General features: G+C 41.6%; 2 protein-coding genes across 2 annotated transcripts in view; both read right to left on the bottom strand.

Moving 5' to 3' along the window:
- The window catches only part of neurl4 (neuralized E3 ubiquitin protein ligase 4), a 32,930-nt gene extending 28,068 nt beyond the window's left edge, over positions 1-4,862 (bottom strand). The window contains exon 1 of the mRNA XM_016270974.1: positions 4,677-4,862. Within this exon, the coding sequence (XP_016126460.1) occupies positions 4,677-4,841 (165 nt within the window). The 5' untranslated portion in view covers positions 4,842-4,862. The remainder of the gene's footprint in view (positions 1-4,676) is intronic.
- Positions 4,863-10,630: 5,768 nt separating this feature from the next.
- Positions 10,631-15,192, bottom strand: shbg (sex hormone-binding globulin). Its single transcript, XM_016270978.1, has 9 exons — positions 15,112-15,192; positions 14,925-15,015; positions 13,523-13,614; positions 13,186-13,375; positions 12,522-12,683; positions 12,246-12,405; positions 12,031-12,167; positions 11,056-11,242; positions 10,631-10,881 (listed from the first exon to the last, which is right to left on the bottom strand). Exons 2-9 carry the CDS (start codon positions 15,003-15,005, stop codon positions 10,709-10,711), a joined length of 1,182 nt encoding a protein of 393 aa, XP_016126464.1. The 5' UTR covers positions 15,006-15,015; positions 15,112-15,192; the 3' UTR covers positions 10,631-10,708.

Raw genomic sequence — 15,192 nt, 5'->3', positions numbered from 1 at the left:
TAGCAACTGAAAAAGGAAAACCCCTGGGAGTAGGAACTGCTACGGCATCTGGAAAGAAAAATGGCTTCTGCGGAAGCAAGCGCTGCTGCGGCAGTGTAGAATACAGATAATGGCTCGAGCGGGAGCGGGAACTGTTGCGGCAGTGGGGAAATATGGAAAAGCTCCTGCGGGAGCGGGCACTGCTGCGGCAGTGGGGAAATATGAAAAGCTCCAGCGGGAGCGGGAACTGCTGCGGCAGTGGGGAAATATGGAAAAGCTCCTGCGGGAGCGGGCACTGCTGCGGCAGTGGGGAAATATTGAAAGCTCCTGCGGGAGCGGGCACTGCTGCGGCAGTGGGGCCATACAGGTAAAGCTCCTGCGGGAGCGGGGTGCTGTTGGGATGAATGTAGTGGGGATGGGTCGTTATAGGTTGATTAGGTGATGTTAACGGGGGTTAGCCATGGTGGGTCAGGAGTTTGAGTGAACAGGGATGGGATGGCATTAAATCAGGTGATGGCGTGCCTCGGTGCCTGGAGGTATGCGCGATGGCGGCGCGGGAGGGCCGGCGGCCCCGAGTTGCAGCCGCGGGCTCGCTTATGGTGTCCTGCGGAGCGCTGGTGTGCTGGACGGCGACTGAAGACGCCGGAGGACCCGTGGTGTCGAATTCATTATCGTCCGGGAAAAGCTCGATGTCTGACATGGTGCTAAGGATGCTAAGGACGGGAGATAATGAAGGTAAAGCTGCTTTGATTATTTATAGAGGTTCTCTCTTGAGCTGATTGGATAGATGGTGTAATTACTGATGATGAACTGGCCGTGTTAATTATCTGTGCGCGCTCCTCCCGAAACTTGTTAATAAAACATCACTTAATTAAAAAATGCCAAAAATCCGATCAACCGGTCGACCTCTATTTATATGGATGGTATGTAGGCTGTCAGTGCAGCAGTACCGTGTGTATCTGGGTTAAGGCAGGCTGAGGAGAGGGACAGGCGGCACTGAATGTGATAAAGTTATTTCTCTAATCTGGTTACATAAGTGACCAGTAATCTGTCCATTGTCTTTTTCCCCTCTGTCTAGAAGTTGGTCTGTATTTTGTTTTATTTTATTTCCGTTTGAGGTTATTTAGTTGTCAAAGAAAAGTCTGTTTTGTTTATTGTTTTGGCCTTGTCTGCCCCTGAAGATATTCCCGTTTAAAGAAAATTTAATTGTTTATTTGGCATCTCTCTGGTGTGAACTTCCAATCCTTTTTCTGTTACGGCTAACCCCTAGAGGTCGTAACAGAGGAAACAGTAAGACTGAAAAAATACAGGAAACTGGAGTAATATCAGGGAACAATAGAAATAATATTGTTTTGCTGTGCGCTTCCTTTCTCAAGCTTCAAAAACTGAAAGTCATTTCTTTTAAACATTAGGCGCAGACTATCGTAAAATTGTTTAGGCTGCATTTTATTCGACCAAATCTGACTAAAATATTTTCTCTCCTGAAAACATTTTGTGTAGGAGCTGACTGGATGCAAGATGATGTCAAAAGCATAACAAAAATATACCAAATCAAATTATAAATGTAAATTATAACTATGGCAGTATCATGATTTGAATAAAAATTTGATTATTGGGTCACAATTACTAGTAATTGCATGGATTATTTCGCATTTGTACGCACACGTCTCACTAAAAATTACAACACTTAATTCACAACATGTGCATAAGCACATGAATTTGTTCTTAACCTTGTTTTAATTTGAATAAATTTGGAGTATTCTACATAAGTTATGATGTTCAATTTATTTACTCTCAGCAAACATATGACACTCTCTAAAAACGCTCTTGCCTGACAGCATGCGAAGCAAGATCTTCAAGCAATGCCAAGTGTGCCATCCTCAAAAGCAGTTCAAACACAATAAACATTTTAAGACAGACCCAGATTACAGACCCCTCATCTTCACAGCTCAAACGATAATGCAAGCTTTCCTTAGTTTTTCACTGTAAATTATTAAATATTTTAAAGATGAAATACCCACGTATAAAAATGTCATCCTAACATGATAATAAACCCCCAAGTATGGCTGAATCCGAAATCGCATACTTCCTGACAATATAGTAGGCGAAAAACAGTATGTGAAGGGAGTAGTATATGTCCAAATTTACAGTATTCATAAAGCAGTAGGCGAAAAGTTCCCAGATGACATACTAGTAGTTTGGATGATATTCTGAAGTGCACATTCCATGGACACTTTACTATCCCATGAAGCCATGGGAGAGGATTTGTGAACCGCAGTGAAGCAATGCAACTGTCACATGACAATGACAACATCCATAAATTCATACTATACAGAACAAACTCTTTTACAGTCACAAACTAATGAACTACTAAAGAATGTGATTTCCAATGTGCTTTTTCCTTAAGTGCGGTTTCGGTTGTTCCTACATTTTTTCTGTGAATTATAATTTGCTTGCACGCGCATTTTCAGACGCTTAGTGAATGAGACCCATTGTGTTGCTTATTTTTTCAGAAATCTTTCTGAAATGCACTCTTGTCTGTTCACAGTAACATGATCAATTCAATTATCATACCCTGTCAGTGTATGATAAAACAGGGTTTTAATATATAACAACATTATCCTGCTTTGGTGGTCAAAACCATTCCCAGTAGGGCTGCACAATAAATCGCATGCTATAGTCAGGGAAGTCGTGGTTAGAGAGTCGGACTTGTAACCCAAAAGTTGTGGGTTCGAGTCTCGTACCGGCAGGGATTGTAGGTGGGGGGAGTGAATGTACAGTCTTCCACCTTCAATATCACGACTGAGGTGCCCTTGAGCAAGGCACCGAACCCCCAACTGCTCCCTGGGCGCCGCAGCATAAAGGCTGCCCACTGTGTTCACTGCTGTGTGTGTGAAGTGCACACACTGCTGTGTGTGTGCACTTAGGATGGGTTAAATGATGGGTTAAATGCAGAGCACTAATTCCTAGTATGGGTAACCATACTTGGCCACATGTCACGTCACTATATTCAATGCGCATCTTGTCAGTGGTAAATCTCCATCACGTGCGTGCTTTCACATGGAGCAGCATTTACTACACAGAGCTGTTTGTTCACTGACAAGCTGCGCTAAACCATCTTCATATATGAACATTAAATATTGCATTCGATTTATCGTGCAGCCCTAATTCCCAGTGGTTCATCGTACCTCAGATGAAGTGATAATTGGTTGCCTTCTTATGCCCTTGAATAATCATTAAATCACCCATGGCATTATTACATTCACTATTAAAATCACAGCTTATATACTGCAAAAAGCAAATAGAAGTGGCAGCGGCAGTGTGAGAGATGCCCTGCTGTAAAGCCATATGGTACGTGAGCAGACAGCAAGGTCACTCTTAATTAAAAATCCATAGACAACAGTACAGACTACCGATATGAACTAAATGCTGCTCAGCTATCTATTGAAATGCATTAACAGAGATAAAAGTAGAATTTCGTAGGTAAGAAAGGTCAAGCATGTTTACATGAATCAGCTGACTGTCTATCAGCCTTTAAATGTGTGAGAAAAAAAACTGACTGACTAGAATCTGAGAGCGGAGAATGTCAAAGAATAAACTTTTCTTCATTATGTGTGACTTGTAAGATATTACAGTTTGATTTAAACTCTTTAATGGCTTCAAGGTTGATGTGAGGCTAACAAGCAGTATGTTATGACAATGAGCATCTGCATACAGGCAACAACAACTCATCGTACAGCATTATGAACACCTCAAATGTGAATTTTGAAAAACACATGCTGTTAAGAAAATTGAGATACCAGTTGATCATGCGCAAGCTGAAAAAGGCATGATTATTATGTAAATAATAAATACTATGTATCTAGGCAGCTGTTGTCTTTGATTTTGTGAACTGTCAAAAAGGAGAAGAAAAATGAAAATATTAATTTGATTATAATTTGTAGGGAAGATGTGTTTGATTCTTATGCAATTCTTCTATTCATAGATTTGTAAACATCATAATTTCAGGGCCACTACTACAATTCATGAAGCCTGAGACAACATTTTTGTGTGGTTCCCTTCTCCCACAGTCCAAACTGAGCAGGCCTCCCTCTGGTCACAGGAAACAACCTTCCCAGTTATTCTGTAGGACCATGCTATGCTTGCTTTGGTCATCTTGTTTTTGAACGAATCACCTGACTGCATGATTTAATGACTCACGACACGCGAAAAGACAGTCACTTGATATAACCTGCAGAAAGGGTCACTGAACTAATCAGTGAATTCAAAAGAATCGATTCCCTGGAATGAATCAAAACCAGCAGCTAAGCTAAGGACACAACACACGGTGTGTGTACATGTTTACATGAGCTTCCAATTTAACATAATATAGTAGTATTTCACAAAAATATTCTGTGTATATGCAGACTGTTGTGATCAGATGAGATTCATCTGATTGTGATGGAATCGCATGGAATGACAGTCCAGGAATAGCCAAGCAGACCAGCATCCAAACATCAACAGCACTGACAAACAATGACAGATGACCGCAAAAGCCGCAGCACACGCACGTCCTGAGACATCCACACACCTAAACACCACGCATGACCTATGAATAAGCTCTGACAGTGAACCACTGCAGACGATCTGACACACTCCCACCCTTTTCTCGATTTCTCTCTCTCTCTCCCTCTCTCTGGTGGGACATGCTTGTTTACCTTCTTGTCGATGCGGACAGTGAAGACATCTCGGTCCCGCAGCGGCTCCCGACTCAGCACCAGGCCGTGGTTGAATTCCTGTACCGGCTGATTCCGTTGAGCGGTTCGGTTGGAGTTCGACAAACCGATCAGTTTTCCGCTGCGCGGATGCAGCTCAGCCGCCATCTTCGCACGGGCGGCGCGGTGCACGACAGTGAGCGTCGTTTTGCGACAGTGGAGAGTCGCTTGTGGGCAACTCGCCATTGGCTCTGGGTATATTTGTCGGCATAAATAAATATCAGTGCACTGATTCTTGAGTGTGTAAATAGAATACACCAAACGCGCACGAGCCGATTAAACTGGATAAATGTGCTGGAGGTAGGTAATATGTGAGTATACAGACAAATAAATACTCAAACGCCACAGTTCACAACATCACAAATGAAGTTAGTTATGAATTAAACAACCCTCTCAGGCTCTCACACACGAAGAACTCAATCATATAATGACTTTAACAACTCTATCAAGACCTGTACTTGGGAATTGCTTAAAACCGAGTATTTTCTAAGGAAATGCAATAAACAGAAAACTGATGAATCTATTACTGGAATTAAAAAATAACCCAATTTTAAATTTGTGGAAACTACAACGTTTGTTGAAAAGGTCCTCTAGAGGGCAGTGGATTACTGATAAACCTGCATAACAACAACTAATATATGAAGCTCATGTAGCCAAAAACATTAGATGGGTGTTTATTAAACTTTTTGTGTTCTTTGAGTTTATTTATTTAGCATAAAGATTAGGTTTAAAATGTCCTTTTTAAATAAATCAATAAATACAATTGTTCCAGGGGTTGGTTGATTTATTGTTACAGTTGAGGTCAAAAGTTTACTTCAGGCAGTTCCTTTGACCTTATGATTCTCATTTGCTCTGACATGCACTGTGAGCGGTAATGTCTTATATAGACAGGTGTGTGGCTTTCCTTATCAAGTCCAATCAGTATAATCAAACACAGCTGGACTCGAATGAAGGTGTAGAACCATCTCAAGGATGCTCAGAAGAAATGGACAGCACCTGAGTTAAATATATGAGTGTCACAGCAAAGGGTCTGAATACTTAGGACCATGTGATATTTCAGTTTTTCTTTTTTAATAAATCTGCAAAAATGTCAACAATTCTGTGTTTTTCTGTCAATATGGGGTGCTGTGTGTACATTAAGGAGCAAAAAAACTTAACTTGAATGATTTAAGCAAATGGCTGCAATATTGTTAAGAGTGAAAATTTTAAGGGGGTCTGAATACTTTCCGTACCCACTGTATATATATATGTGTGTGTGTGTATATATATATATTTCATTTAGGATTGCCTATCAGAGGACATGTTTCCCAGAAGACAAAATAAGTTCAATTTAACCTGATCTTCAAATTCAAAAAGTTTTCTGAAGTTAATGAATGTTTTTTCCTTCTGGAGCATCAGTGAGCGTTTGAATCTTCTGTAATAGTTGCTTATGAGTCCCTTAGTTGTCCCCAGTTTGAAAATGTGGATCTTAAAATCATACAGTCATTGTTGGAAAGTGTTCAAATGCACAAAAATGCTGGGGGAAAAAAATAATTTGTGGGACCTGAAATATTTTTCTGAAGAACAGCAGGCAGTTTAACTTTTCAGGACAAACAAGGAAGTTTGTTGAGAGACGTGTTGATGGGTGACACAAAATGGGGGGGAAATGTTTTCGATTTGAATCCCATTTCCTGCATGTACATACATTTAGGGACTATGGTGATACAAAATCCAGGAAATAATTAAGTTGATTAATGATCAATTCTGGCAAAAAGAATAGTAGGCTACTAAACTATGTATAAGAAAAATACTTTCTTTATTGTTTAATAGGGGCCGATCGCCAAGACTTGAAAGAATCATTTTATAAAGTCGAAAACTTTCACCATTAATGTTTTGAATAATGTTTAAATAATGTGAGACTCAATTTCCACTGTTAAACAAACTTTTATTTCAAACTAACCGCTGTACCTGAAAATATAAAATAAATCACTTGTTGCACAGGACAGAATGCTCTACATCACTGGTTCCCAGACCCTGAGGCATTTCTGATTAGGCCTACCCCCTCTCTTCCACTTAGACTGCAACTTTTCCATTAAAGGACCATATTTGCCCGAAATTGACTTTCCAAAGCATTTTTTATCTTTATAAATAGAATATTGATGTTTAAAAAAAAAAAAAGTTCAATAGATGAATATGCAATGATGATAAAAAAAGTGAAAAGTGATTCTTTTAAATACTAAAAGCGCCAGTAGGTGGCGGTAAGTCACTGTCTTAATGCATGAGTCATCGAGTCATTTGTTCATTCAGTAACTAAGCAAGTGGCTGTATTTATAAATGAATCATTGAATCAATGACTTTCGCGAACGATTCGTTCACGAAACACACAAAACTCAGCATTTTGTACGCGTACCCCCTCTGTCGCCTCACATACCTGTTGAATGGGGTCATTTTTATAAATTAAACTATTATTTAACTAATATTATTTTGTTGACTATGTAAACATCTTTTATGTGAAATATCTTATTCAGGTCACTAAATAAACAATAACATGCATTTTGTATGATCCCTCTTATATATATATATATTTTAAGGGGATTTTAAGTTACCTGCCAGACCTGCCCAGCCGGACCAACCCCGGGAGAGACCGTCCGCATTCCCGTGATCGGCCCCGGCCCGATGTTGTACCTGGAAGCAGAAGTCCTGGAGTGCGAGGAACCACCGTGTCACCCGGGCGTTTGTGTCCTTCGCCCTGGACATCCATTGTAGGGGCGCATGGTCGGTGACGAGGGTGAACCGGCGGCCCCAAAGGTAATATTTTAACTCCAGGACTGCCCACTTTATGTCCAGGGCCTCTTTCTCCAGGGTGGCGTACCTGGTCTCCGCGGGGGAGAGTTTCCGGCCTCGACCTTCTTGTCCTGGGGCATGATGAGCCCTCTTCTGATCTTGTACCCCAGGTATTTGGCTTTGGTGAGGCCGAGGTGGCACTTCGTGGGGTTGGCCATCAGGCCAGCCTGCCAGAGCTCCGTCAACACCCTCCGTAGACGCTCCAGGTGAGTCTCCCAGCCCTCAGAGTGTATAAAGACATCATCCAGGTAAGCTGCGGCGTAGGCTTGGTGGGACCGAAGCAAGATGTCCATCAACCGCTGGAACGTGGCTGGTGCCCCGTGTAGGCCGAAGGGTAGCACCCGGTAATGCCAGTGACCATTGGGAGTGTTAAAGGCTGTCTTCTCCCGGGGCGAGGGGCACCTGCCAATATCCTTTGGTGAGGTCCAAGGTGCTGATGTATCGAGCCTTGCCCAGCCGGTCCAAGAGCTCATCCACCCGCGGCATGGGATAGCCGTCAAAGGCGGAAACTTGATTGACTTTCCTGAAGTCGTTACAGAACCGGAGGGTGTTGTCCGGCTTTAGAACCATCACGATAGGGCTGGTCCACGGGCTACGGGAGGGCTCGATGATTCCTAGTTGGAGCATCTTCTTGACTTCCTCCTCTATAGCCTGGCGGCGAGCTTCCGGTATCCGGTAGGGCCGCTGCCGGACCACGACTCCTGGTGGTGTGCGGACCTCGTGTTCGATGACGGGGGTTCTACCCGGGGTCTCACTGAACACATCCTGGAACTGACTGACCAGGGCCTCGAGTTCCACTTTCTGGGTCGCCGACAGCTGCAGTTCTATGTCCACTACTGGGGGCCCGGTATGGGCTAGCGCGGTGAGTTGCTCGGGCCGGGGAACCCACTTCTTGAGCAAGTTGACGTGGTAGATTTGCTCCGCCCGTCGGCGGCCCGGTTGCCGCACCCAGTACGTCACCGGTCCCATCCGTTCCACTACGGTGTAGGGCCCCTGCCAGGTCGCTAGAAACTTGCACGCAGCTGTCGGGACCAGTACCACCACTCGATCGCCCGGCTGGAACTGCTGGGCCTGGGCGGGCCGGCCATACAGCCGTTGCTGGGCGCGCTGGGTGGTCACGAGATGTTCCTTAACCAGCGGCATGACCCGGTCAATCCCTTCTCTCATCTCCTGCACGTGCTCGATGAGGCTACGGAGGGGGGCGGGTTGGTTCTCCCATGCTTCCCGAGCCACGTCTAGAAGGCCCCTGGGCTGTCTCCCAAACAGCAGTTCAAAGGGGGTGAAGCCTGTGGAGGCCTGTGGTACTTCCTGGACTCCAAAGAGCACATACGGGATCATGAGGTCCTAGTCACGCCCATCTTCGGCCACCACCCGCTTCAGCATTCATTCGAGCGACTGGTTGAACCGCTCCACCAGGCCATCCGTCTGCGGGTGGTAGACCGACGTCCTCAGTTGTTGGACCTTGAGGAGGTGACAGAGGTCCGCCATGACCCAGGATATGACGGGGGTACCCTGGTCAGTCAGGATTTCCTTTGGGATCCCGACGCAGCTGGCCAGCAGAAATAGTTCGCGGGCAATGTTCTTGGCGTTGGCCGCTCAAAGTGGAATGGCTTCCGGGTACCGGGTGGCATAGTCCAGGATAACCAGGATGTGCTCATGTCCCCGGGCAGACTTCGGCAGCGGTCCCACCAGATCCATCCCGATCCGCTCGAAGGGCACATCGATAATGGGTAGTGGAATGAGCGGGCTGGGGGGAGGACGGCACGGAGACGTCTGCTGGCAGGTGGAACAGTTACGTTAGAACCGTTTAATTTCTGCCTCTAGTCCGGGCCAGTGATGCGCTAGATGGTATTGTCGGCTCTTTGGTGTCCCGCCATTGGGTGGCCGTGTGCCAGCTCCATGACTGTCTCCGTCTTGGTGGTAGGCACGACCAGGAGGAATTTGTCCTCCCCCCGCCTGTGGGCGACACAGTACAGCAGACCATTTCGTATTTCAAAATGAGGGAGAGGGTGGGGGCCCAGGAGCCTGTCTACCTCATCAATGCGGCGCACTTGATCCCAGCAGTTCCGCAGGCGGTCGTCCTCGAGTTCTCCACCATATGTCGCGGGGTGAATGAGAACACAGACTCGGTACTGATCGAAAGAGCCCCGGAGGGTGATTTATTGCCCACACACTGATCACACGTGCTCTGATGAATGGTGCTCGGTGCCCATCTCAGCGTGGTGCTCGTGGGGTGAAGTGCCATGGTGCAGATCCCTCTCCCGGGGTGCCTTCGGAGTCTGTGAACAAGGAGAAACAAGTATTAATGTCGCCTGGAGCTCCGGGGGGCCTTCCCGCTGGTGTCTCTTCTCCTGGCTTTTAAGGCCAGCGGGAACGAGCTCCAGGCGCGCCACTCATCACGCACAGGTGTTGTGCTTCGGTGATCAGAGTGGCAGCGGCATTTCCAGGGCGACACTAATCTGGACTCGGGCTACTCGCCACAAAATAGTGTTTTTCTGTCAATATGGGGTGCTGTGTGTACAATAATGAGGAAAAAAATTAACTTAAATGATTTTAGCAAATGGCTGCAATATAACAAAAAGTGAAAAATTTAAGGGGGTCTGAATACTTTCCGTACCCACTGTATATACATACACACAGTCAAGTTTAATTTATTTATAGATTTTTTCTTATTACTGTCATAAACTTAAGTCTTAAAATATGAACTTCCATGTATATATGGAAATATGATGCATTATCAGACTAACCCATAATTAATTAATTAATTTGTTTATTTGGTTTATTTATTTTACATGACCTGCACATTTTTTGTATTTTCTTCATGAAGTATACAGTTTTGAAACAGCAATGAAACAATGAATCTTTTATTGATCTTGGTTTATTTTGTTGACTAAAAGATGTTCATTGAAAAACATTCCCTTTTAAATGCATTTATACAAAAGGGATTTATCTTTTTCAATCATTAATGTACTGGAAAGATGTGCCATTTAATTTCAAATGTATTTTATTGCTCAATGGAACATAACAGCCCATCAGTAAATTTTTGGATGTTTTGGGTCAACTGAACATTGAGCTTTTTTAAATAGGCCTACCTATGACAGATATAAGATGTGTGGAACATGAAGAGAATCTTAGAGTTTAGCCCGCCAGGATCAATGCCTTGTATCTCTATTAAGTTCATTCATTGTCTCTGTAGGACAGCAGTGAGATGATACTGCTGTGTGTTTGTACAATGCCCGATCAAGATCAATGACCTGGCCTTGGACAAGGATTTTCTCCAGACACCCACGCAGGTAATGTGTATTTTTTGCCTCCTCACTGTCACCTGAAAAAAAGGGCTCGATGTGAAATATAGGGATTTGTTTAATACAAAAAATATTGTCTACTTGACAGATACAAGCGAAACATTGAGAATTTAACACAGAACATAGAGGATATTGGAGAATGGAGGAGTACTTTCTTGCACAATTCTTGCTTTTCTTCCACCTCGCAAATTTACCTGGCACTCCCCCAAAAGTCAGTAGCATCCCATTTTTCCACATGGAGAAAAAGTCCAGACTTTCCGTTTCAAGCTCTGGTTTGCTGTTTACCACAAGTGAATGTTTCAGTATGGTGAAAGTAAGTGTTGCAGGTTCATGGGGAGGGGCAACACTTTCCGATCCCTCTTTCAGGCCCAACTGCACCTCCTGTTACAGTTCAGATTAATGGGTAACACTTCACAATAGGGTCCCATTAGTTAATGCATTAACCAAACTTTACTTATGTAGAGCAAACATCTGTTAGAGTATTTATTAAAGGAATAAATAGTTCACCCCAAACATGAAAATTTTGTCATCATTTACTCACCCTCATGTCGTTCCAAATTTGTATAAGTTTCCTTCTTATGTTGAACACAAAAGAAGATATTTTGAAGAATCAAACATTTGGTGGTCCCCAATGACTTCCATAGTAAGGATGCCAAAAAAAATGCTATTGAAGTCAATGGGGACCATCAACTGTTTGATTACCAACATTCATCAAAATATCTTCTTTTATGTTCAACATAAGAAAGAAACTCATACAGGTTTGGAACAACATGAGGGGTAAGTAAATGATGAGAAAATTTTCATGTTTGGGTGAACTATAATTTTTTTGTTCATTTTAGTTCATAAAAATACAACTGTTCTCAGGACTATTAAATAATATTAACAGGTACTCTTTTTGAATTATAATAAAGTATTAGTAAATGTTTAACGTTAACTAAGATTAATAAGTCCTTAATTTTTCATTCATGTTAAGTAATATAATGTTAACAAATGGAACCTTATTGTTAAGTTTGACCAATAAATGTTATGAAAGATTGCTCGTAATAGACGTGTACTTTTAAACAAACAATCTCTAGTTTTCTTTGTAATAATCATTAGTGGGGTCATCATTTAAATGTCAATAGTATTTCATTAAAGATAGGATTTTTTTTTTTTTACTGTGTACATACCGTGACATCTTTATTCCCTTCTAACTCTCTCAAAACATACTCAAATCCTGTGCTTTGGAGACTCAATGTTGTCCCAGTCCAGGATCCGAAGATCTCGACTGTGATTCCGGCCTCTTCCGTCTTAAGTCCAGGAAGATCTGCCATGATATGTGCATGGAAGAATAACGTCATCTAATCTGCGATGCAAGTTTAAACATACATGATTCTTCGCTCACCAGATGTATTAAATATAGCCACTCCAGTTCCTGGAAAAAAGCTCCCTTTCTTGATCTCAAAGAAGCAGTGCCGGTGTTCCCATGTTGAGTCTGCATCCCAGGGGGTGCTGAGATTTAGCCAGTGCCCTCCTCTTATACAAGCATCCATTTCTGGCTCAAACTGAGAAGTAAAATAAAGAAAAGGCCATTTTATGTGGTCAGTTAATGCTGTCAGTGATGATTTGTTATTTTTCACTTTTCAGTTAAAATATTAATGGAAAATACAAGTAAACATACTGGATGGAAGAGCTTTTGTTTGTCCACCAGCATGCCACCGAGAGCAAGACGTATCTTTCCTTTTAGTTCATCTTCTGCCAGTTTAGAATGAAGACCGACTATAAGCTCCACATTGTTGTTTACCTCTAGCACCACAAATTTGCCCTCACTGCGCACCTCCAGCTGTCCAAAACCAACAAAGAATCCTTAGAAGATTTATCACTTCATCAATAAATCCCAAATCACATTTCATCAATAAATCCCATGGAAATTTTTTTATTATCGTTTCCACAAAAGTAATAAGCAATACAACTGTTTTAAACATTGATAATATAAAGAAATGTTTCTTTGGCACCAAATCAGCATATTAGAATGATTTGTGACACTGAAGTTTTCATGTGACACTGAAGACTGGAATAATCACAGGAAATAAAATTTTTAAATATATTCAAATAGTAAGCAATTATTTTGAATTGTAATAATATTACATTATATTGTAATATTCACTGATCACATAAATGTAGCCTTGGTGAGCATAAGAGACTTCTTTCAAAAACATTTTTAAAAATCTTAAAGACTGCAAACTTTTAAACTGGTTTATATAGTATCATATATACAAAGGGTTGTTGCTTTAAATTGCTTCAGAGAAATCAGTAGAGATTTAGAAAAGATAAACAATATTTACCAAGTGCCAAGCCCCATCATTGAGTTTTCGACCTCCTTTTACGCTCACTAAGATGTCTGCTTTCCCAATCTGCATTTCAGGTATGCCATCACGCAGTGAAAGCACAAACCAGTCCTGTCCTTCTTTGGTGTCTCCATAAAAGACGGCCCCCTCTGGGTCAAGGGTCCGAAACTCAAAGAAAGATCTAATGCTGTAAGTGCGAGGTAAGACATCTCACCATCAAATCTGCCACTATGATGTTCTGTATGTTTGAATTACATTACACGATGAGCAACTACTGCAGTTGAGTGCCAAGAAATTGAGATTTACAAAGTGAAGCGGAATCAAGTCAACTCACCTTGTGATGTCAGAGAGATTTGCGCTCGTCTGCATTAAGGGAGTCCATTTGGACTGTCTGTGTGCGAGATTGATGACTCCCTTGCCAGATATCTGTCTCAGTCATCCCAAATATCAGAGAACAGTTTTGACATCACACAACAAAAATCATACAGCAGCCAAGCATGCTCAGATTACATTGAGACATATCTCCCGCACTCTCGCTAAAGGCTAGGTAAACACAGGCATCTGCGATATCCCAGAGAAGCCGCCAGTGTAAATACTGCTGCCCCGGGCATGTGTGGAACCAGGGTTCAGCGAATTCAAAGTCGAATACGCTAACCGTGCAACGACTTTGTCAGCTAAAGTTGCTGGAAGCCAGCCATTTAGCTCAAAATATACAATCCGGGCTGTGGTCTTCTGTAATATGTTTTGAAATGTAGAATTTGGACATGTTAGCAGATGCATGAACTGTTATTCCAAAATGATTTAATTTATCATGGCAATACTGGTTCAGGATTTTTTTTTTTAAATAAAAAAATATAATTAAAGAAAGAGCTTAGATGTTTTTCATAAACTGTATACATTAACTACATACACTATATGTGTGTGTAAGCCTATTTTCTATTTATACATTACTTAAAATAAAAAAAAAACAAATATGTAAGAAAAATCCATCAAACTGAATTGTGTAATATTTAAAATTTTATACATATATGGCAAAAAGAAAATTAAAGGAATAATAAAAAACTACAGTTTTACAACAAAAAAATACATGTAAATCCAAATTTTAGTTTATGTGATAGCAAACAAAAACTTAGGCATTGTACACTTAGGCATTGTACAACATTGTCTATTAAATAACTATTCAATGAAGTTTGCTTGAATAATTTTATTTTTAATATTTCCATTACATAACATACTAATTTACATGTTATCCAAGTTAGCTTACAAATTTGGAATTTAATTAAAATGGAAAATTCTTTTTTGTAACTGGAGTTTCACAAAATATTAAAAAGAGGGGGCAATACAGTCTTTTAAAAGGCAAAGCAAGTATATTTTCTTTGGCATTACATGAACTAATTTTATGTCAAAGTTAAGCTTATTTAATAAATCTATTTTTTATAATACTACCAGAAGTCATTTTTAAGTGTAAAGAAGGTGAAGTGGATCAAGCAAGCAAGCCTCCGTACACTTATTAGAATCTTCATTCATATCTGTGCTTTCAACTTTAGCCTTTACCTTTTAATTTCTGTTGATTCAGTTGCATGGTAACAATTGCCTCTGCAGTTTTATGCTTGCAAATTATATTTAACATAGTAAAGAGCACTAGTTTCTCAACATAATTTCCTAGTAACAAACCTTTTTGATTATATTATATCTTTTATATCTTCAGACCTGTCCTTTAGAGATCTTATACTCACCTGTTCACCTGACACTCTCCTGCACAGCAGAATCAGGTACGGGCCTAACAGTAGTATGACCACTTCCTTTAGATAGTTCATTCTCTTTTAACTCCAGAGGTTAGAACAGGAGTAGAAACAAGAGAGAATGGAATCAGGACATAAGCTAGAGGACTTTTGTTTAGCCTACTGCCATCAGACTACCTACCTCTCTCTCTCTTTCGCTGAGAAGTGAGTAAACTCCAGTTTAGCACACAGCTTCCCCATAAGACCAGTGACTAAGGATGTC

This window comes from Sinocyclocheilus grahami, unplaced genomic scaffold (genome assembly GCF_001515645.1).
Source record: "Sinocyclocheilus grahami isolate Dianchi unplaced genomic scaffold, SAMN03320097.WGS_v1.1 scaffold59.1, whole genome shotgun sequence".
Taxonomy (NCBI): Eukaryota; Metazoa; Chordata; class Actinopteri; order Cypriniformes; family Cyprinidae; genus Sinocyclocheilus; species Sinocyclocheilus grahami.
Note: the sequence above shows the minus strand (reverse complement) of the source record. Positions and strands in the feature narration are given on the sequence as shown.

Bases quoted from the DNA above. Each gene is read 5' to 3' on its own strand.
- shbg (XM_016270978.1), bottom strand. From the start codon at position 15,005: ATGAACTATCTAAAGGAAGTGGTCATACTACTGTTAGGCCCGTACCTG. The intron at 13,615-14,924 runs GTGAGTATAAGA...TGACTGAGACAG, and splicing joins GGAGAGTGTCAGGTGAACAG to ATATCTGGCAAGGGAGTCAT. The intron at 13,376-13,522 runs GTGAGTTGACTT...TCGCACTTACAG, and splicing joins AATCTCTCTGACATCACAAG to CATTAGATCTTTCTTTGAGT.